General features: G+C 41.3%; 2 protein-coding genes across 2 annotated transcripts; both read right to left on the reverse strand.

Annotated features, from left to right (window-relative positions):
• Positions 1-913: 913 nt before the first annotated feature.
• Positions 914-7,049, reverse strand: orc3 (origin recognition complex, subunit 3). Its single transcript, XM_031758383.2, has 20 exons — positions 6,903-7,049; positions 6,742-6,796; positions 6,548-6,645; positions 6,032-6,170; positions 5,760-5,864; positions 5,507-5,670; positions 5,283-5,422; positions 4,995-5,154; positions 4,430-4,543; positions 4,179-4,312; positions 3,928-3,991; positions 3,708-3,824; positions 3,491-3,570; positions 3,017-3,150; positions 2,417-2,508; positions 2,215-2,312; positions 1,989-2,130; positions 1,738-1,854; positions 1,415-1,494; positions 914-1,111 (listed from the first exon to the last, which is right to left on the reverse strand). The coding sequence occupies exons 1-20, from the start codon at positions 6,924-6,926 to the stop codon at positions 1,006-1,008; spliced, it is 2,163 nt and encodes a 720-aa protein (XP_031614243.2). The 5' UTR covers positions 6,927-7,049; the 3' UTR covers positions 914-1,005.
• Positions 7,050-8,159: 1,110 nt separating this feature from the next.
• On the reverse strand, positions 8,160-21,309 carry znf292a (zinc finger protein 292a). The gene is made up of 8 exons (XM_031758316.2): positions 21,129-21,309; positions 19,239-19,393; positions 16,561-16,639; positions 16,109-16,244; positions 15,747-15,949; positions 15,287-15,423; positions 14,855-14,996; positions 8,160-14,750 (listed from the first exon to the last, which is right to left on the reverse strand). The coding sequence occupies exons 1-8, from the start codon at positions 21,276-21,278 to the stop codon at positions 8,598-8,600; spliced, it is 7,155 nt and encodes a 2,384-aa protein (XP_031614176.1). The 5' UTR covers positions 21,279-21,309; the 3' UTR covers positions 8,160-8,597.
• Between the last annotated feature and the right edge of the window lie 1,265 nt (positions 21,310-22,574).

The following is a 22,574-nucleotide window of genomic DNA, read 5'->3' on the forward strand; positions in this document are numbered from 1 at the left end:
ACAGTGTCCATCTTTTATGTACACTCTGTGGTTTCTGTTCACAACCCGAACTTGATCAGAAGTCCCGACTATACATAGAGATTCTGCAGGCACGTGACCACTAACCGTGCAATATCAACTTGTTGGCCATTTTGAATTTGTGACAATATAGGATCAAGTGAACAAGGGCCCAGTCACAAAGGCTTAAAGACCAGTCCATGACCATCTCGCACACACCCGTTATGAGGGATAAACGTCTCAAAATGTCAGTGGTTAGCACTGTTGCCTCACAGTAAGGTGGTTCTGGGTTTGAATCCACATTCTTCTGTGTGGAGTTGGCAGGTTCTATCCGTGTCTATGTGGGTTCTCCAAGTTCCTCCCAAAGTCCAGAGGAACGCAGTTAGAGGGGTTGTTAACTGATGATTCTAAATTGACTGGAGGTTGAACCTCTTGCCCTACGGCAGCTATAATCGGCTCCATCACCCCGGGGCTTTTTTGTTTTTTTCTCCAGTGGCAGATAAAAAGTTTCCATCATTTCCAGTTTTACCACTGCTCGTAAGCAGGTGTTTGCAGACAAACAAAACCCCCACAGGCCACTGTAACTGTTTGAAAGGAAAGAAAATCCCTTGGAGGTTTTTGGTACAGCAACTTCTTTACAAGACATTTCTCTCAGCGAGAGTCAGCAGCCTCCATGAACCACTGCCAACTAATTGGAGAATGCATATTTTTCCCTAGCAACAAGCTGTTGTATCATGTCTGACATGGTGGTCAAATTTCAAGTAATGTGTGAGAAACCTCAGTATATTACAATGTCTTAATTAGTTTGAGTTGTGCTTCAGTGTAACAACATATTGGCCCAGGTGTACCACAGTCCAGTCATTGCAGACAGGACCTACAGCACCTGACATCGGTCTATTATTTAAAGAAGCAGGTGTAATTTGCACGTCTTTTATTAGAGTGAAAAATACAAATCTGAAATTAATTTCCACAGATGTTAAAAAATTTTTCTCATTGTCACAATTGTGGTTAGCAGCCTCCCCAGGTGAGTCGAGCCACATGGTCGGTCTTCTGCTTGGTAGACTTGATGAAGCCCAGAAATTCGAGTTCTGACACAGCGCGGATGAAACGAGCGCTAAAGGACGAGTTAAGGAACAAAAAGTCTTTACTCAAGTTAAAAGTAAATGGCATATTTGAGCAGTCGTGTTTGTGTTCTTCTGCTCTTAACTTTCATTATAACTCCCCAAGTACTTGGGTTGCTTACAAACCTAGAATTACCTCAACTGTCTTATCCAATCATGACATTCAAACAAAGACATAACGGAGGAGTAGCTGCTTTACTGCTGTCTCATTACTCAATTTTACTCACTGAGCAAAACAGACAAACAGCAGCAGCACAAAATGATCTGTGAGAAATACTTTTTTTCTGGAAGGATACTGTTTGACTTCATCCACTTTCCCAAAATTTTCAGAATCCTGATCGTTACCCTCAGCAGCCGAAACCACGGTGGAGTACGCCTGAAAACAAACATGTTTTCATTCATGTCAGCGTCCAGGTCATTCTGGGCCAATAATTAATCCTCAGATTGATAATGTGACACGTGGGCCCCTCCGGATCAATAAAGCCTCTCTTACACTGAGAAAAACAAAAGCTTCCAGCTAAAGAAAGTTTATGAAGCAAAGTGGGAAGCTGTGGAAGTTTAACCTTGGTCCATTACAGGTAATCAGTTCACTATTAAATTTCGTAGTTTTTAAACTCACTTCCAGCCAGTCGTAGAGGTTGATCAGCCTTCCGCACTCCAGGTGGAGCTTGTAAGCGATACAGATGTCGGGAGCAGAGTTGGACACCGTCCCATCTTCGCTCTTCAGGCTGTCGTTCTAAAAGAAAGTCAAAGTTGTCACATGTTTGTAGAACATCGCTGCACATTAGTGGTTGTACGCTAAAAGAAGAACTTTCTTCACTTTCACTTCCTCCTGCTTATAAGGGAGGTAACAAGCTGAAGCAGGTGTACCTGAAGATAGTAGTAAGGATTGCTGAGCGCAGCCTGAATGGAGGTACGAGGTGTCGCATTGAGGTGGCGTCTCACTGTGGCAGATGAACTGTAGTAACAGACCTCATAAAGAGGCTGGGACTCTGGGGGGGACAGATGGCTCCTGGGTGGAATAAAATCGTTAGCTGTAGAGTGTTTCCAGTGATGCGAGTTGTATTTGGGGGAACCAGAGTCTCATTTGTCTTACTTTACTAAATTGTCGATAAACTCGAGCGCTTCGTTCCTGAGGTTTTCAAACGGACTCAGTCGCTTGGCTCTCCGAGACTCGTTCATCTCCAGCAGTGTCTGTGAAAACGATAATAGAGTTTAGGCAACAGCAAAACAGCAGTTTTAAAGAGGCGAAGAACCCCTCCAGAGAAACAAAAGCTACAATTTAAGTGGTCAGTTACCTTCTGCAGCTGGAACAGATCCGTTTTCTTTTGAAGATTTTTTATTGGAGAGGGGATGGAGGCTTCCACAGTTGGAGTCATTTCAGTAGCAGCTGAAATACAAAATAAAAGACTTTTACATTTGGAAAGAAGGGACTGGACTCATTTTCTTGCTCCTTTTATGGGGTCACCACAGTGGATCATGTGCCTAGCATCCTCCTCTGCCACACCAACCCTCTGCTTGTTCGCTGCATTCACAAACCTCCTTTTCTCAATACTTTTCCATCAACACTCTCAAAGCAAAAATTCCATCTGTTGTGCTCTTTCTTGGCATCCACTCACACTGCCGCTCGGCTGATCATCACCTCTAACCCTAGCCTAGTTTCAAAAACTCTTTCCTCTAGCTTCGTGGAATGACTCATCAAGTTTACCCCTCTGCTCATCACCCTTGTTATTGAAAGTTGCTACCAGTATACTTCTCCTCCATTCCTGAGGCTTCCTCTCACTCGCCGGGATTGTGTTAAACAGTCTGGTTTAAAACTCCACCGCCTTCTCTGTTATACCATCTCCTAGCGATCTCTTCTTGAATCAAGATGACATAAAATCATATCTTCAACTTACTGTCCAGCTGCTTGAATTTGGCAAGTAGTTCCTCCAGCTGGACAGGAGCGTTCTTCATCTTCTTTGACTTGCTGAGCTGCAGTATCTCCACACACTTCTGTAGCAAAGAAACCAACTCGCCTTTTGCCAGCATCCTAGAAGGAAAACACATTAGCACCTCAAGTGGTTAACTTCTAATTTATTTTAGGGTCAAAGAGGAAAAAAACAAAACAAAAAGAAGACATCCAAGAAAGGCACAGCATTCGTTTGTTGTCTATGAATAGCAATTTGGCCACCAGGAGGCACAATAACCTTCTGATCAGCCATGAATATGCTACCATCTGGTGGTGAAATATTCCAATATCATCTGCTCAAGTAGTTTTTTAAATTATTTACTGTAGATTAGTACAAATAATCCATCTTAAAATACTAGGCGTGCCTAAAATTTAAGTCAGTTTTTAGCAGACTGTTCATGTGCCAACTAATCACGCTTACTTTACAAGCTTCATGGCTGACTGGTAGTCCTCATTCTCCCACACATTCTTCGCCAGACATATTAAATAGAGCTCCCTGATCTGTAATGCAGAATTAATCCACTGTTATGTCAAGACAGATTAAACAGCAGTACTTTGGTAATAAAGAAGACATAGCTTAGACCTACAGTAGGTCAGAAATAGTGGGCTGCTTAGGCATTAAAACTGTGAACTCTTGCCTGTTTTCCGAGAGGATATCGAGGTAACGATGAGGTCAGAGTGTGGAGACACCTCAGGATGGGATAATAGTTCTTGTGGTATTTGCGGAGATCCTTTATCAGTTGTTGACACACTTCCTAAAAACAGACCAAGCAGGTCTTGTTCAAAAACCTCAGACATTACAGGATCTGAAAACGTGCACGTTATTCGTGTTCAGCATTTCAGATGATGAGAATGTACCTTTAAGTGAGAGTCATCGGTCATCAGATTGACCTGTTCCTGTGCTTCCTGCTTCTCTACATACCTAGCGAAACACACACATTAGAACAATTCAAAGTCTTACTTTCACATCTGAAAAAAGGTCAACACAAATACACAAATTAAAAACATGCTAAGACACCTACTATCACTTTTTGCAGCTAAATAAGTGCTGCATTTGCACTTTAGACTCACACACGTGGATGATTGGAGAAAGAAACAAGTTTGAGTACCTTTTGAACGACGGCAGCTGTCTTATCCTGTCCAAGTTGGGTTTGCTGAGCTGTGTGACGTTGAACAGAGCCTGCTTTTTCTTACAACACAGAACACTGAGAGGCTGAGAGTGAAAGTGCTCGAGCAGAGCCAGCTGCACAAAGACCAAACAGAAACTTTAAACTCACATATTTCTGTATTTGAATTACACTTCAGGCAAGAAAGCAGGGGGATGACAGACTTGAGGAGACTGTTAGAGGATGCTCCATACCTGCAGTCCCTTAATGAAGTTTCTCACTGAGAAATCATGGTAGAGGAAGACACCGATGAGGACCTGCATCACTTTCCCGTTGAGTTTAAAGTGAATGTGTGATGTCAGGATCAACTGAAATAATAAAAGAAAGAAAATTTAACTACTTTTATTTAATTTCTTTACATCCTCCAGGCCACTGATCGTCTACAGTTAGGGTTAGTGTGACCGCTATGGCTCAAAAAGAAATGTATCCTTTTTGAGGCACTGAAATGGAAAACAGAAACTATTGTTATAAATGTAGGACACTTCATAATAAATGTACCATCTAATTCCTGAAAACGTGCCTCTTTAACCAGAGGCTGCTCATCTGTAACCTGGTGTTGTCAGGAGGTTTAAAATGTAACTTACACTCAGGAAACCGCTTTTAAAAAGAAGATGTTGGATATGTTTAAGTATGCAACAGTCTTCAGATTGGAAAACTAAATGTACACATGGACTCGATATCAGGAAGGTTTTCCCGTCTGGAGGCTTGCACAGATCAGTGTTTTTATGTTTTTTTATTCTTTGGTCAGGTTGAACTTACCTTGTCAATGACTGTAGCCAGGTGTTGTGTGCATGACAGTGACTGGAAGAGCTCGATGCACAGCAGGGAGGACACGGAGTGGGGAAGCATGTGCTGGATGGTACTGGGTGATGTAGCGATCCCAAAGATGAAGGTCAGCGGAAGGCGGTCAATGTACTGACTGTGGAGCAGAGTTTGTTTAGCAGAGACTTGCCCAGCTTGCAAATCCAAAATGCATTATCGATGATTTGTGTATTATCTGCAGCCCTAAAAATAAGAAAGCGATTCAACTCAAGAGTCTTCATTTACCTGCAGATGAGGATGAAGTCCTGGAGAACTCTTGGGTTAAAAGCCTCCAAATCTTTGAAAATGATTACAACAGGAGGCTGCTGCTGCTCATCTCTGACTTGAGAGCTACGTTTTTTCCCTGGAGTACCAGTGGGAGATTTCTGAGAAAAATAAAATCATATATGATACATATCACTTACAATCCAAGTCTCTGTATGCACGCCAACAGTGGTTTGTGCTCCCACCTTTGTTCTTGCAGTGTACCAATCACAAAGTATCCCGAGAGAGCAGTGCACGCTCCTATGGACCCGAGGGCTCGTCTCCACATTCTCCTCCTCATCTTCATCATCCACAACCACAACTGTATCCATCAACCGCTCGAGCACCTTCTTCATCAAATGCTTCAGTGCTGAAATCATAAACCAAACACATACCATTTAAAGCAAAGCCTATGAGGGGAGCACAAAATGATTTCTGACTGATCTCTAAACCCCTTACCTCCACACTCTTTGGCCTGCACAGAGGCCACGTGAGGGCTGACAGACTGCTTTAGCATGTCAGACAGACTCTGAAAGGTCATGTCGTGATCTGGGACGTTCACACCTAGAGTGGACATTAAAGGAAGTTCAGATTAGGTAGAGATGACAGCATGTAATGTAAATGCCTCGTTTCTACTAAAAATCTACTAATACTACATCATATGTAGTTGTGAGAGTCATACATGTTTTTTAACTCAAACATCAGATATTACTGCCTCATAACCAACATACCGAGCATTAGAGCTGCTGTGGGGATTTCACTGGCCCTCATCTGTGATGCCCAGTCACTGTTTTGACGCGTGGAGGAGCATTTCCTCGTGAAGTCCAGCAAACTGTCCAAGATTGTCCTGTTGAGTTCATCTTGTAAAACCTAAGAAGCAAAAAAGTACATATGAATGTATAATGTATTTGTATGTAGAAGATACAAAAACGGTCTGCTCAGTAAAAATCAAACCATGACTAAATTAACGACTTTAAAAAAAAAAAAATCATATTAATATATATGATTTTTTATAATATATAATATACTATATATTCAATTTTACAACACTATAAAAGCACGCTTGCATATACAACATTAAAGCCATGTGTAGTATGAAGAGTCGTGCATAAATATGCATGTATACAATAAAAACTAGAGGCAGTTAACAGTTTTCTCAGTTTTATTAACTTTACTTTGAGCACATATTTTCTTCTTGGGACAGAAAAGTCTACTTTCTGGCCTTCCTGCTGAACATCTGTCCTCACCTCTGTGTCTGTTTTGATTTCGTCCCACAGTTCCTGACATAACCTGAATCGTATTTCACTGCTCTCAGCATCCTCGCAGCCCTGAACGAAGTAACTCTCTGTGGCGAAAAAACATGACATCAGCAACTTAATACCACTAAATCCACCCGACAGCTCGGGAAGACAAATCTTGTATAAACACTCGCGTATCTCACCCAGACTGAGAGTCTTCTTCTTTTTCTTAGCGCTGGGCTTGAAAACAAAGCAGCCCTAAAAACGTTGACAAATAGTCTAATTTAACATTGTATGACGACTGCCAGTAAATTAATAAGTTTTAATCAAACATGCATGAAGCACAACATATATAAGACTTTACCTTTGACACGGATGAAGTAGCCATCTTTCGCTACACGGGTCCGCAGTGAATAGCCCGGCCTGTACCCTGAGCTGGAGGTCCTATGTGCATTTAAAATGACGGATGCCTGTAGCCTTGCTGGGTATCTACTTCCCGCCAAAGTGACGTATACGGAAAGGGTTGTGTTCAGCTGATAAACAGCTTCAAGCGTGAGTTCATACTTTTGTCAAGTTGTTTTAAGTTATGCAACCAAATACCACTTTTCAAAACTAACATTAAATTACACCAGATAAATAATTTAAAAGAAGGAACGAAAGCTTTTTTCCCGTTAGATCACTGCTGTTAACGCTTTCTAACATTGCTGATCTTGAACGTTCCCCCAAAGCATCTCCGGTGTCCCGTTACTGTCCTTCAGGTCCATTTTGCGTTACAGCTGGCAACTCTTAAAATAATGACGCAATAACAATCATAAAGCTCTATAAAAGCCATTTAAGTCTCAAATCAGTGCATACCTACTTCTTCATATATATATATATAGTTTTTTTTAGCTGAGTTAATTCCCATTGTGCATTGTGTGGAGGAAATATGTCGCAATAAATTAAAGTTTTAGATAACCTTAAGAAAAAATATGTAAAAACAAGCCAAAAATGCATGCACAAGCCCCCTAAATGAACAGTATGTTTAATTATAGAAATAAGCTCAATATATTATTTTTTTTTATGTTAAAATGTACTTTTCCATGAACTATGGAGGCTTATTTCTGCAATTAAAAAAAGAAGAAAAGCAAGCAGAGCTACGTCAATTTTCATCATATCGTTTCAAAATTTTGAGTTTCTGAGCAAGTTGAAATTGTGAAGTCTGAAGGGGGAAAATTTGAGAGAAAGAAACAAGCTACATGTTTTAATATGTAAGTATGTTTTAATGCACTGATTTATTTATACTATTGACATTTTTCATGTCAGTATGCCCAATTTAAGGTGTTTTAAACTGACATTAGGTCTACAACTTTAGTTGTGTAGATTGCTGGCATTCCCTTTATGGAAAAAGTTTCAAAAACTGTACATTTTCCAGGCTCCTTTGGGAAGCTTTGTGTCCACAAATATGAAAAGTTTCCACATCTATTCAGTTACTCACAACAACCTTTTCCCACCATATTCCAAGTTTCCATATATTATATCATTTAAAACCGAATCATGTGCATAATTTCACAGCGGGATTGTGCGTAAACAAAGCTAATGTAAACTATATAAGTTAGAACAATAGAAAGTGTGCAGTCAGTATGTTATAAAAAGAACCAGTAACATTTTATTGAACACTTTGTGGAAGACATGTAAATATTACAGATAGGTCTACTAGTGTTGTAAAAGGATGAAATAAATACAAACAGAACTTGAAATCCCATAGGGATATATAAAAACATAGTTTTCTTTAAAAGTCTCCATTTAGCAAAAGAAAAAAAAAACATCTTCAGTACTAAGCATAAATACAAACATGTTTCTAAAATCTATGCCCTATAGATTACCTGGTTATTATAACTAACATACATACTTAAAATCATCCGAGACGTTATTTCATTAGGTACAAAATAGGCCTTTTTTTTTCATTTAGTGTGACCATGACTGTTAACAGTTGGAAATTTGATGCATTAACAAACCATTCTGCAGCATAACTTCTCAAATCCTGAGTAAGACTGAGCTGAAAACAAAAAATATCGGGTTATGATCCGCTATAAATCCACTTTTTTATTATGACTATGGGCCGCATGTCTTGTAGCTGCTTTAGCAAAAGATCAGCGCCATCTGATAATGTTTTATCCATGACTATCTTAACATTACTCACTGATTGGAGATTGAGGGGGTTTCTGAAGTCTACAAGACTCTCACAACCTTTCAATTCATCAGCTGCTTTACTTTTGGTTGCAGATTTCTGTTTGTTAGTGTGTTGTCTTTTGGAAGGCAGTTCAGCACTAGATTTATCATTTAATTTGCGTTTGGAAGAGTTGGTCGACTCTGAGGTTTCCAAGAACTTAAGAAAGGAGTCCTCAAGTCCTAACGGCTTGAAAGACGCTGACATAACCCCGTCATCACGTTGTTCTTGGGCTGCAGGGGTACCAGGATTTGAGTTCTCTCTTGAACTGTTAACAGTCGTGCGGTTCCTAAGGGTTTGTATCCTCTCCGGACAAGCTGGTGTGGGATGTGCAGGTTTTCTGGGACGGCCTCTTTTAATTCCTCCTTCTGTCCCAGTGGAAGCTTGAGATTCTGCACTATCGTCGTTGGACAGCTTGCTGTCCTCTTGGACAATTTTTTCTACCGATTCATCAATTTTCTGGTCACTGGGCTTTTCAACTTCTTCTGGCTCCATGTCCTCAGAAGATGAAGCTGACGTGCCCTCTGCTTTGTTTGCATCTTTGCATCTGGCGCGTGAGTATTTTTTGCAGAAAATGAACTGGCTCCTCTGATCTTCAATGTATCTCTCTGTGAGGCCATGTGTGGTGTAATGCTTAAATATATTTCTTTCAGCAGACTCCACTGCATCACAACCTATGATCATGCATGGGTACTGCAGCGAGGACTTCTTGGTGCACATGGCCGATGCTTCTTCGTGAGATTTTAGTGTAGGCTTTCCAAAACTAGTCCAGTGTTCAATGGACTTTCCATCTTTCTTTTTAGTGTTTTTCTTTTTCACTCTGAATTTGCTTTCTACGTTCTCTTTGCCATTGTTAACCCCTGGGAAGAGCCCTACCGATTTAGTCCTTCTTCCATCACTTATTTTGGGGTCATAAATATAGTCGTGCTTTTTGATGAGGTGACGGAGCAGGTTTGACTTTGTAGTGTACACTCGGTCACATCCATCGTACTCGCACCGGAAAGTTGGATCAACGGAGCCGCTCTCAGAAATGGCGATTTCCTTGTGGTAATTCTTAATGTGCTCAATGTATTTTTCCACAGAGCTGAAGGGGAGAGCACACTCTGGCCGGTCACAGTTAAAAGTTCCTATGCTCATACTGGCCATCATGGCGGTGGCTTTGTCACGGGTGAACTTGTGTAGTAAGAGGTAATGTTGCACCAGCCGTGTGATTCCCATGAACACCCTTGAGCAATTTTTCACTTGACACCTGACTTCATTATCTTTTTCTATGGTCTGATCGCTCTCCTGTCCGGTATTAACGCTGGTCTTTTCAGCTTCAGTTTCACCTTCAGTTTTGTTAGGGGGCAGGGATGCCTGATGCATGGCCTTGTAATGGAGTATCAAATTGTGCTGGATGGTGAATGCTGCAGTGCATCCCTCATGAACACAGCGATAAGGTCTGTACGGACTGTAGGCATTGTCTGCGTCAAACATTTTGAGGCTTAACCTCTTCTGAAGTTTCTCCTTTTTCTCCTCCTTTGTTGGTGTGCTTTTGGAGCTGCTGGGTTTTTCTGGAGACGATGAAGGAGATGAAGGCGGAGACTTTAGCTGTTTCACTTTGCTCGGGCTCACGGCTAATTTTCCTTGCGGCACTTTTGCTTTGCCAACGGGACTGAGTTTCTCTTTCAAACTGGATTTCAGTGTCATTTCTGGACTGTTGTTAATAACAGCCACTTTAGGTTCCTCTGGAGCTTTTTCAGGAGCAGGTTGTGCCACTTCCTCAAACGGCCTGTCAGTCAAGTAGTTTTGAGGTGATGGTAGTCGTGTAACAGTCAATACCTCAGAGGTCACGCTTTGCTTTGACACGTCTTCTGGAGTGATCTGAGGAACGTCTAGATTGTTGGCAGCGTCTGGTTGAGGTGCAATTGCAACATCAAGTGGTTCCTGTTTTATAGCAGGAGTTACAGGTGCAGACTTTGCTATCTGGCTGCTACTGACATCGGTGTTTGGACGTTTAATAACTGCATCAGCTTTGTTAAGTCTAAATGCACGTCTATTTCTAGCACTAATTCTAAGCTTCTGCATTTCTGCCTTTGACAATCGATGGACTTTTTCATAGTGAATTCTCAACCCTGTCGTTCTTGTAAATGTTTTTGGACAGATCTGACAAGGATATGGAGACAGTTTGGATGGCGTTCTTTTTAGTTCGTCTATCATCTCATTAGTATAATCGTGCATTTTACTCAAGTGTTTGAATAATGCTTCCTTTGTCATGAACGAGTACTCACAATCCTCCTGGTCACATTTGAAAGGTTTAGGTATCTTTTCAGTGGGCTTGTCGTCACTTTTACTCAGTGTTTTGCTTTTTTCGATAACAGGGGCTGGATCACAATGACTAACACTTTGCTCTGAGGACATTGCACTCCGCATCTTCTCTTGAGCAGCCTCGATCAAATCCAACCTTTGAAAGGCATGTGACATTTCCATCAGGTGATCCTCCTGATAAGGTACATCAAGAGCTGGATTAGCCAAATCTACTGCCTTCTCTTGCTGGATTTCAGTGGAAACTGAGAAGGAGTTTGGATAGTCCATGATATTCGTATTCTGGGGCTCCTGTTTCAACACCACGGGCGAGGTCAAAGTGGTCAAGCTACAAGATTCCTGTGAGAAGTCACCATTTGGCATGTTGTATATTGCTCCATTAGTGTCAGGGACATGAGGGTCATTGAGGAAATCAAGAAATGATGTCGGGAGATCAGCTGTCAGGTCGATTTCATCTAAAGGTCTGCACTGTGAGCGTTTAGACAGGTGACCACCAAGAGATTTGGTGCTTGTAAACTCTCTAAAACATCTCCTGCAGATGACCTTGCCATCCTTGATGATTGCAGGCCATTTGGTACGCTTGCTCAGCCTGCTGCGTTTTCCTTTCTGCACATCTGGTTCACTTGCCTTTTCATCTGAGGGGTTTGTCTCACAGTCGGCATTGGCACAGTCCTCATCATAAGGGAAATCAGTGTGAATGATGCTGTGTGGGCTGAGCATGCCATCCACAGAGTTGTCTATCTGATCATAACCGTGAGGTGCCATACTCTCCGGCTCAGTTATTTCACTTGTAGATTTTATTGGCGCTGGAGCCTCTGGGGTTAAACATTTCATTGGAATATCAACTGATGAGCATTGAGTGAGACAAGAGTTTTCACTCTGAGCATATGGTGTGTGGTAGCTTCCGTCAGGGAGGCTGTCAATAGTTGAGATACTGTTTCCATTATCCAGCTGTCCTGTCATACTTGCATTGCTTTTTCTCACATCTACATTGTCCCCTGTACCCTCAGGATGCATGAGTCCATACTGATGTCCTCCATTATGCATTTGGCCTCCATTGTCAAGCATCAGAGAACTGGACACATACTGAGACATTAAACTTGAATCTGAAGGAGCGTTTGACATAGTGGGAGCGTGCATAGCTGCTACTGAGTGATCTCTATCAGATGGGAGAGACGATGTGGCTTGATAGGGGTCTGCCTGCCAGTGAGGATAGTTGCGGGCTGGGTACTCGTTCATGTTAAAGGCATCTGGATAGCAGTTATTCATAGGAGGTGAAGACCAAGACTGAGACATGTCTGACTGCATCATTCCGCTGGAATTGTTTGGGCTTCCCCAGGATGGGTACACCGTGGGGTTTATCATTGGAGTGATAGGCACAGGCTCCATCGATCCAGGGTAACACTGGGCAGGAGAGCTTGAGCATCCCATTAGGTAATCCATCTGCTGCATCCCAGGTTTGTTGCATAGTATTCCTGGCTGGTTTGGAGGCTTGGCACCTGGGTTCTGAGGTTGACTTTGTGACGCTGGTCCACTGGGTGTCTTTTTTGCAGTAATTTTGGCCACTTTGTTATATTTTTTTGCCAATTTCCAATCTTCGAATATCTCAGGGTGTTGCTTCTTCACATGCCTAGACAAACTTTTGTTTGTACTGTATGCCCTTGTGCAATCATTAAATGGGCAGCAATGCAGGTTCTCTTCACTTCCAGCAGTAGCTGCAGGTGTGCTAGTAGGATATCCTTGAAGCGAACAAGGAATTTCTGTCTTGATTTGAGCAGCAGAAATTATTTGTGGAGTTGCTTTCTGAAACTCATTGCCTGGTACATTATTAGTCCCACTGACAGTTACTTCCTGTTGACCTGGCAAAGGATCTGTATTATTTGGGACAGGATACACTGGAGGAACAGTACCTTGCACAGCCACATTTTGGTGGGCATGTGGAGCTTGTGGTGGTTGAGTGGCATCAACTGGTGCAGGAGTGGGATTGGTCAGTGGAGTGTAGCATTTCTCTGGTTCTTTTATTTCAGGATGTCCAATTGAATTCAGCATATTTTCGACTGAGTGTTTCACTTTCAGGGGACCGGGGGCTGGCGATGTGCATGGTGATGCACTGGCATCTGATGCTTCCTTCATATGTATATCTGTATTAATCCCTTCAAAGCATACAGCAGCAGAACATGTGTCTTGTTGGCTTGGGGTGCTCTCTGGTGGTGGTGGTGGCTGCACTTTTGCATCGGACGGGGGGAGCTGATTTGCGACGTTAAAACTGTTCGCTGCATCACTGTTGTGATTCTCTTGGTGAGACAAGAACTGAGACTGTGAGTAGAAGATTTTTCCACAGTTGTCCGTTTGGCAGGTGTAGGTAAGGTAATGCTGAGCCTCATGATCATACAGCAGGTAGGCCTCGCTGAAAACTTCGCCACAGTTTGGAAACATGCACTGGGCCTTAAATTCTGGGTGTATTTTTCTATGCATGAGGAGCTCCGAATTCGAATTAAAGCTGGCCTTGCAATTCAGCTGTATGCAGATATATGGTCGGGTGCCACAGTGCATCTGCAGGTGATCATTGAGGTGTCTGACATTAACAAACTGCCTCCTGCAGTACTGGCAAACCACTTTCTGCTTTTGTATTTCTAAAAACCTCATGGCCTCTTCGTCATTCTTGTGAGATCTGACATGAGCCATGAGGTTACGGAAAAACTTGAAAGCTTTAGTGCAGTTTTTCACAGGGCAGAAACAGTCTTGGCTTATCTGTGTGTCAGATGTAGTTTGTTCTATCTTAACAGGGGGTCCCAGCTGTTGTCCAATTTGAGATTCAATTTTAACAGGACTAGTGTTTGTCTTGGCAGCAACTTTTGAAAGTTTTGATGGACTTTTAGGGGACTGAGGTGGTTTGGTTACTTTTCTTGCAGCTTTCATTGCAGCTAATCTCTCTTTGCAAGATTGCTTTACATGCGTTGCTACGTGTGGTTCTAAAATCTCCCTAGTTTCAAAACTGTCAGCGCATATTGGACAAAGATACATTCCGTCTTTGAAATGCTTCTGAGCGTGACGAACAATTCTGTGACCTAAGAACTCCTTGTCACACAAAACACAATACTGCATGTAAGCTCGCCAATTTCTGAATCGGGCAGACACAAAACCCTGCTCCCGCAGTTTTTTAGCCTCTCTGTTTTTTTCTCTTTCATCTGTGATTTCATTGAGTTCATTTGTAGTGGTTAGCAGGAAATCCTCCAGGTCTTTGTATTCAGGGAGTTTGCCAAGTGCACTTTCCACCTCCTGTTCATCTGTGTCATTGAGTGTGTCAATAGAAGACACAATAGCTGCCTCCTCGCCCATCAGTGCCAAGCAGTTGCGTTTCAATGTTTTCCAGTCCCAGAACTCCGGATCAAAAGGCCACTGTGTCTTCAAGGCCAGCAGTAACTCGCAGCGTAAAGAATTGGGCACTGGTAGACTCCCGTCCTCCTCAGGTTTTTGGTCAGGTTCATTGTACAGTGATTCCACAGCATAATATGAGTCAACCGTAGGCTGGAGTAGGAACTCTGTGAGCTGGCATGCACGCTTAACTTCTAGATCAGTTGGCAAGAGGCAGGAAATAGTCTTGCAGATGGTAGACTTGCTATCTTTATGGTCACTGGAGGTCATTTTCAGAGCTTGAATGCACATTTCTACGCACACTGGAAGCCCCACCTCCCCAACCTATGAAAATAGAAAAACATAAAGGCCAACGATTTTATTTTAAAGCCTTATATGTCTATGTCTGTTCTTGCATTAACGGGAAATGCATAGACTATTTTCCTTACCTCGTTTTGGATTACTTTGATGAGAAACAGAATGTGACAGACACTTCTGCAGAGAAGAGCCATCTCTTTGCTGCGGCTCAGAAAGGAATCGGCAGACGACTCTAATCGCATGAGCAGTTTACTCCAGAACAAAGTCAGTTCCCTGAAAAAGTTCACAAATGGAACTGTTCAAGGTTTTGAACTGAAAGAGTGTGTAAACTTTTACACGAAATAGGCTGTGTCTGCACTGATGGAACCAATATGTTGAATTTATACTTTATAGCATCATTCATTTATTCACATTTGGCCAATCTATAAACTGCATCTATAACAATGATTAACAATAAAGAGAATTGCACTCATGACATAAAGCATGCATGTTTAGTCTACTGTTCAATCCACTGTGCAACTCTTTGTTCTTTGCAAATGTCTGAAATATATAGCAACTCTTACCAGGCACAGTAAACATCTCCTTGAAGAAGCTGTCTTTTGAGAAAGGAAGTACACATGCAGAGAGCTCCTTTCTCATCTCCCTCAGACTCCAGGTTGCAGATCATTTCAAGGGCATCCTTACAGTCTATTGATGCAATCTATTAGAGAAAACAAATCAACTAAAAAATCAGTTCAAATGAAATCCAGTTGCAGTATCAGTCAATTTCAGATATCAGGAAACTTCTAAACAAACAAAGGGTCAATTTGACTGATTCGACTTCAGTACAGTTTAAGAAAGGCACAGTCCATTTGTCTGTTTCAAAAAAGTATCTAACAACAAATGCGGTTTTAATAACAATACCATAGTATGAGGGCTCTAAAAAGTGGCCACAAACCCTGCTGAAATATTACTAAACTAGTCAATTGTTTCAATTTTTAATCAAGTAAAACAATTCTCAGCCAAACTGTGTCGTTTTCATACCTCTTCCATTAGCTGTTCCTGACTTTTTGTCATACAAATGCAAAGCAAATAGGTCTGTTTGAAGTTCCCTTTTCCTTCATATCCCGGATACTCTGAGCACATCTTTGCAAGGACAGCTGCTTTATCAATACTGTCCACTTTGATAAGATGTTTTATCCGCATGTTGAGAAGCGTGGGACCTTCGAGCTCAAGAAATTCATGGACTGAGGAGGAGAAAGAAGAAAGTTGAGAAACTGGTCATGAGAGAGAATTCAGTCAGAAAGTTTACTATTATACACAACGACAACTATTTCCTAGAATTACAGCTGTAAAAGTCAGTGCGGTGCGTTGGCAAGCCTAGACGTCAAAAAAAGTAGACTAACCTTGCTCAGTTTGAGGAATTTGATTGGACAGGATGCTGCTTAATGTGGTGTTGGCCCAGACGCCGTCCTGCTGTGCCAGTACTGAGAGCAGGCAGAGCTGTGTGCTCCCACTTTCTTGCAAAAGGCCGTGTGCCAACTGTAACAGAAGACGCACAACTATGTAATAATTAAATTACTAAAACTTCAGTCAGTCGTGCTTTAAAATTTCATGCCTTGCCTGAAATATTTGCTATGGCGATGTTACCATAGTCAATTATTGAAGTGATATATGTATTCTTTACACATAGAATAAATCCTCAGTGCAGTATTTTACCATATGTTATTTTACATATGCTATATGTAAGCTAAACCAAATGTTTTCTAATAACTAAGTGACTTCTCATTGCTTATCACTGAAACGATAAGAAAAAACGATAAGAAAAGTATCTACAAGTAGCTCTGCGGATACTGACCTTCATGGAGGACTGGAACTCCTCCCATAAGGCACCAGGGACATGCTGGGGCAATAAGAGCAGCAGCTCTGCACAGCTCCTGTGAATCCAACACAGCAATTTGTTAAAGCCAGATTTAGGTCAAGGATGTGCACACAATCCATAAAATGGGGATAACCATACAAGAATAGCTATTTGCAGGGTGTGAGTGTAAAGTCAGTTTGGCATTTTGCAAATATAAAGCGGAGGAACATTTTTAATTTTACTGCGCAGCTGCTTGTACAAAGAAACATATTAATACCATTCATGCAGTCATGTTGTTCATATTAACAAAAATGTTGCAACTAAAGGAACAAAGGAGTTCCTGTGGTAGTTGTATTTAAACCTTGGAGTGCAAAGACAGTGACCAGATGAGAATTAGCTCTGGAAAGAGCATATAAGATGGGTTGAGGGTCATTTTCCTGGCTTAGTACTGAAGGGGGAGATGTTCCTTCATGCCTTCATTGCTGTGTTCACCAGACAGTTCAACTGAGACCTTAGGGTAACTGTCAGATTTCCAACCGAGTGGATATTAGGGCACGGGAATGCACCTCTTGGTCGCGCATGCAAACAAAAATCTGTCAAGTGCAACTAAAACCTTTCACTGGTTGCATTGCTCTGCTTAACATTTAGAAGATATGTCTGTGTGTGCACGCATGGTGTTATTTTTGTTATTTTACTTCCTTACTGCATCATGCATGATACAAAATCAGCAACAGACTGCAAGTTAATCTGGTTGATTTCTCCTGTCCCTTAAATTGCTGTACTATACCGCAATTTATATAAACTCGTTTGACTCACAGGTGTGCATATTGAGTTTTAAAACATTTGCTGCAGTTCATTTTTTGTTTAGCTCCATATCATCAACTCAAACTATTTTTTTCATTATTAGAGACAATAGTGAATTGCATTTTTGTAATGTCCTTTATGGGCATAATATATGGTCCAATATTGATATATTTACATTCTGATTCCAGTGTTTGTTTTTATTTGCTAACATTTCAGTTCTCTAGATGTTTCCTGCTGTCACACAGTATTATCCTATCTTATTTGGGTTGCCACTTGTAAACACTGGTGTCAGGTCACTTTTGGGTTTGCTGGAAGGGTAATTATGAAATCATTGTTGTTTAGAGAAACCAAAATGTATTATCTCTTATTGTGAGAGTAGTTGGAGATCACTTTAGGGTGAATTATATGCTAATTCACCTAAAATAAAGTAGGACCAATGGGTCACTAATGTCAAACATTAGCCTGGACATGGCATTCAGGAAGACAGATTCAGTGAATCCTGTGAATTGAATGCTTTTTTCTGCACCTTTCCACACAGGTAAAATGCACAACCCACAACTGCCTATTACCAATAATTAGGCACTGATCATTACTTGAGAAACATGACTAATTGGGTCAAGTGAGTTAGTGGCCGCCCACTTTGTGGTCAAAAAGCATTTACAATTACAAGAAAAGGTGGCAATAGGCCTTTATAGTATACTGCTGAATGTCCTGATCCCTGTGCAAATTCATCAGTGCAGTTGAGTTTAGCTGTGAGCTAAGTCATCATATGTCCTTACCTCAACCCTTTGCTGTTTGCCTGCAACAGCCATTGCAGGCAAACAGTGCTTTGCAATATCAAACTAAAACAAATACCTATATCCCAAATAGCTTTGAGATTCAATTCAATTCAAATTCAAAGCAGTTATTGTCATGTGTACAAAGAAAAGCATTTCTCTGTGCAATGAAATTCTTTCTCTGCTGTCCACACACAGATGCCGGTTAATATGTACAACTGATGAAAATATAAACTCTTCACTAAACGTGATTCATAATATCTTTTCTTTTGTATTTATTATTTTACGTACTTTAATGGTATCATTACCACATCATAGAATATCTAAAAAGCTTCTGTGTTATTCATAGTAAGATGTGTTCACAACATAGACGACATAGGCATGGTTATTTTACTGGCTTCAATCTATTTTTATGGTGTGGGACTTATATGCATCAGACTGTCAATAAAATCCACAGAACTGTACTGTTAGGATTAAAGACTGGTGTATAGTTTGAAATCCACACTTTAGACACAAGTTGAAACGGAGGCTTTGTCTTGCAGCTAGATCATCGGAAATCGGTAGCGTGATTTGGACGCATCGGTACGTCTGTTAACTCCAGAGGCATAATGATGTGTTCTGGGTTATTCAAACACATCTTAAGAGTAAGAATTAATGTAAATTCTTGGTGTTGATAACTATTGTCTCTGACTTCATTTTGCGTACATGCTGCATCCTCCCATGTAGTTCATCCCAAATCTGTCGCTCCCTGAGAGATCCCCTCCACTTCCACTCTGCATTACAGCCTCAGGGACTTTGTTTTCATAAGAGCACACCCTACAAATAGCTAAGTGGCTCCTGTAGACTGTTTATAGAGTATTTGAAAACTTTTCATGTAGGTTTCCTCTGAGATTTGGGTGTGTTTTGTTTATTTTTACTGTCACATATTATTCTTCTTTCCAAATACCCAAAGGGATTAAATTCTCTCTTAAAACAAGCCAGTAGAACTGGAACTACTCATCACCACTTTAATCTTTGGACTTAATGCACTCTTGTGTTTATGTTATTAATATCTATCACACATTTGCACTGACACTGAATTCATTTTCTACTCACAGTGACAACTTTTCAAGTAGGAGTGGCACGTTTTCACATTCGGAGGAGAGACAGGAGGCAGCCTTAGCAAAGCTGAGGATGGCCACGGTGTAAACCTCCAGCAAGGGCAGTGGATCTTCATCTGTTTTCCAACGACTGGCATGTTCCACCAAGACCTTAGAAAAGAAAAGAAAGACTTCAGTCAAAATAGGGCACTGAATGACAACTTACAAGTGTTAAATTTTAGCTTCTGTGCACAAATAGTCAAAAAGTTGTGTGGAATATTATCTGTTTTAGGCTTCTTTTATGTCAATCTGAAACTCTCGGGGTGATGGATATAAGAACCACAGTATCATTTTTTAACTTCCTGCTTTTGTGTCTCCACTTCACTGAAAGACTATCTAATAAAGATGAAAAAAGCCAGAGAAATGTGGCTTTACTGGTAAAGAAATATGTTGGGAACCCAATAAGAACGTTGAGACAAAAATTTGCTCATTCCTCTTTACGGGAACCGCTTTCAATAATGTAAAACTTGCTGCTATCAGTGTAAATTAAGCTTCAGATTTGTGATTATCGCTTAAATTTAAGAGACAGCTATCTTTAATAAGACAAAAAGCCATGCCATCAGGACAATCAATATTAAATGTTATGTTTAATGTCATGACATACTTATGACACAATTAAGTTAAGGAGTAGTATCCTAAGCCATTAAAAATAATCTAGTGTGTGCAAAAAAAAAGTATTTTTTTTATCCTTTTTTATACGACTCAGCAAATCTAAAACCTAAATTTAACCCATAAAACTTTATTTTTTTAACACACCACTCGCATAAAAACGCTTATCATGCTCAGTGAGTGTATTATCCCTGCAGCTACACGCTTTTAAATACATTCCTGCCCCCACTAAAAGTGCATTCAGCGCAGCACACAGTCCCAGACTCTCCCTTTTTTTCCCTCTCACATAACTTTTAAGTTGAATGAATTCTTCGGAGCCGGTTAGAGAGGCACAGGAGCAAATTTGCAATCTCACACCAATTTGGTGCCATGAAGATAATCTACGTTGCATCGCAGGGAAATGGAGAAATCGCATAACGTGCATCTATGTGGTCATGGCTAATTAATGAGACGGATATTGGAGTCGGTGACCACTGGAACACTTTCTCCTTCAAATCACTGCTCAGCCAGCTGCAGGCTAATCGGTTGCTTTTACAATGACATCAGTTGAACATCTTGTGCTGGCACAGGTAACAGCGTTGAAATAAACATATGCGCTGATGTGGTTAGCTGGATTAATTAGTGCAAAAGGCCCGGGCTAGCACACTGGGGGAAAAAATCACTGCCCTTTCCGTACAAAAAAAAAAAAAAAAAAAAAAAAAAGCAGCTTCACAAAAAGTAACCTAAATACACACCAAGCTAAAATCCCCACAAGCATGGGTGCAGTCTTGCAGCGCTTACACTGTGTTTTTTTATTACCTTTAACAAGTATAAATAGCGGTGCACATGAATGCAACCGCTCAGGAAAATCTCGCTAACACAGCTATCCGTTTTTGCACAGCATGACCACTGCACAGACAGGGGGACCCTGCATACCAGCTAGCAACATTCATTTGCTATTAGCTATCTGGCCTGGAAAATACGTGTAATTAATGCAGCGCGGGCACGCGATGGCGTGGCTTCTCGCCGCGTGGATGGTCAGACTTTGCAAATAAGTGCATGCCGCATACGAACATCACTGGTAAAACTCGGGGAAAACACTGAGGAGGTTTTTTCCCCATCTTGAAATGCCAGAGAGCTAGCTAGGCTGCTAACCCCCTTAGCTACATTGTTATAGCAAACGTAGACGCGCATCCTCGGCCAGGAAACCAGAGGGGCTGCAGGCAGCCCGGGATGAGCAGCAGGATAACGAGCTAACCTGGCAAAACTCCTGGCAGAAATGCAAGGAGGCTTCCAACGGAGACTGAGAACTTTCTTTCAAAGCTGTGGTCAACGCTTGGAACCGCTCTCGTAGCTCCTCGATAGCTTTCCGTGTATCATATTCCTTCTCTGTCTCCCCCTCCGCCATCTTCACAACAATCACGACCGCGTACGCACAGATGTTACGCTGACAGACTTGCACACGCACGCGCACGCAGGGGGAGGGGAGCGTGTACTGTTATAAGCTCAACATAACCCCGATGTCAACAAAGCATCCACAACCTTACGCATAAAATCACACTGTGCACACGAGCTGTGGGTCACATATATGCTGACGAGCTAACCTCAGAGTGATTGATGTGGTTACCATCAACACTGCATAGTAGGGTACAAGACATAAAAAGATACCGCACACAGGCTGTGACACCGAGGCGTGAACCAGCCATCTCCTAAAATAACACAAATCTGTGTGCAAAATGATTTTAGTCTACTCCCAGTGTCCCCACGCAATCCTTATGTAGCTTCCAGGTATGAATCCTGAGAATGTGCCCCTGGGTCTGCTGCAGAAAAAGGCCTGATTCAGTGTCACATGCTCAGAGTCACTCCAGCAGGCCAGATGTTAGAGGTAAATCAGATTAATACTCGAGGTACAGAGCTCTGTGTCAGCCCGAGGGAAAAAAGGATACCAGGGTATATTTCATAAATCCACAATTCATGTTACACCAAATGAGCATTTGAATTCAAACTGAACTCTTCTACCTGCACCCGTGCTCAGACCAGCACATCAGAATAAACCTATTCTAACATTAACAAACAGACTCGGTGCTCTAGTTGGTTACCTGGACCAGCAGGAAACATGGAACTCAGTGGTTATCAAGCTGGAGCCAGTTCAGCTGGGACATGGCCAACTAAGCTAAAGTGGATGAGTATGTTTTTTTTTCTTTATAATAAATAAAGAAGAAAGAGATATCTGATGCTACTGAGCAGATGATACACACCTTTATTTCTGGGAAATTCAACATGAATTCTTTTTTTATTGGTGAAAAAGTCTTGGGTGTGGGATGAGGTGCTTTGAATGAGGGGCAAGCCAGAAAAGAAAAATACAAAAACCACTGATGTTACTGTAACATGTTAATCTAAGTGAAGAATGAAGTGTTTTCATTATGATTGTGTTTTATCATAATGTCATAAAACATTTGAAAAAATATATCAGATAGGTTGATTTGCTAGCACCTCCAGGAATATATGTTAGAAAACCCTTCACATTAAAGGTTTTTCATTTCCCTCAACAAACGTAAAAAGATGAAGTTACGCTACATCGCCACACATCCTAAAAGCTCTCTTTAAATGAGCGTTTAGTATTAAAAATGACATCTTTATTAGGTGTCTGAGCTCAACCAAGTGTCATGAAACTGAAGTGGTTAAATCATCACTCTAATGACTT

Source organism: Oreochromis aureus, linkage group 19 (assembly GCF_013358895.1).
Source record: "Oreochromis aureus strain Israel breed Guangdong linkage group 19, ZZ_aureus, whole genome shotgun sequence".
NCBI classification, from domain to species: domain Eukaryota; kingdom Metazoa; phylum Chordata; class Actinopteri; order Cichliformes; family Cichlidae; genus Oreochromis; species Oreochromis aureus.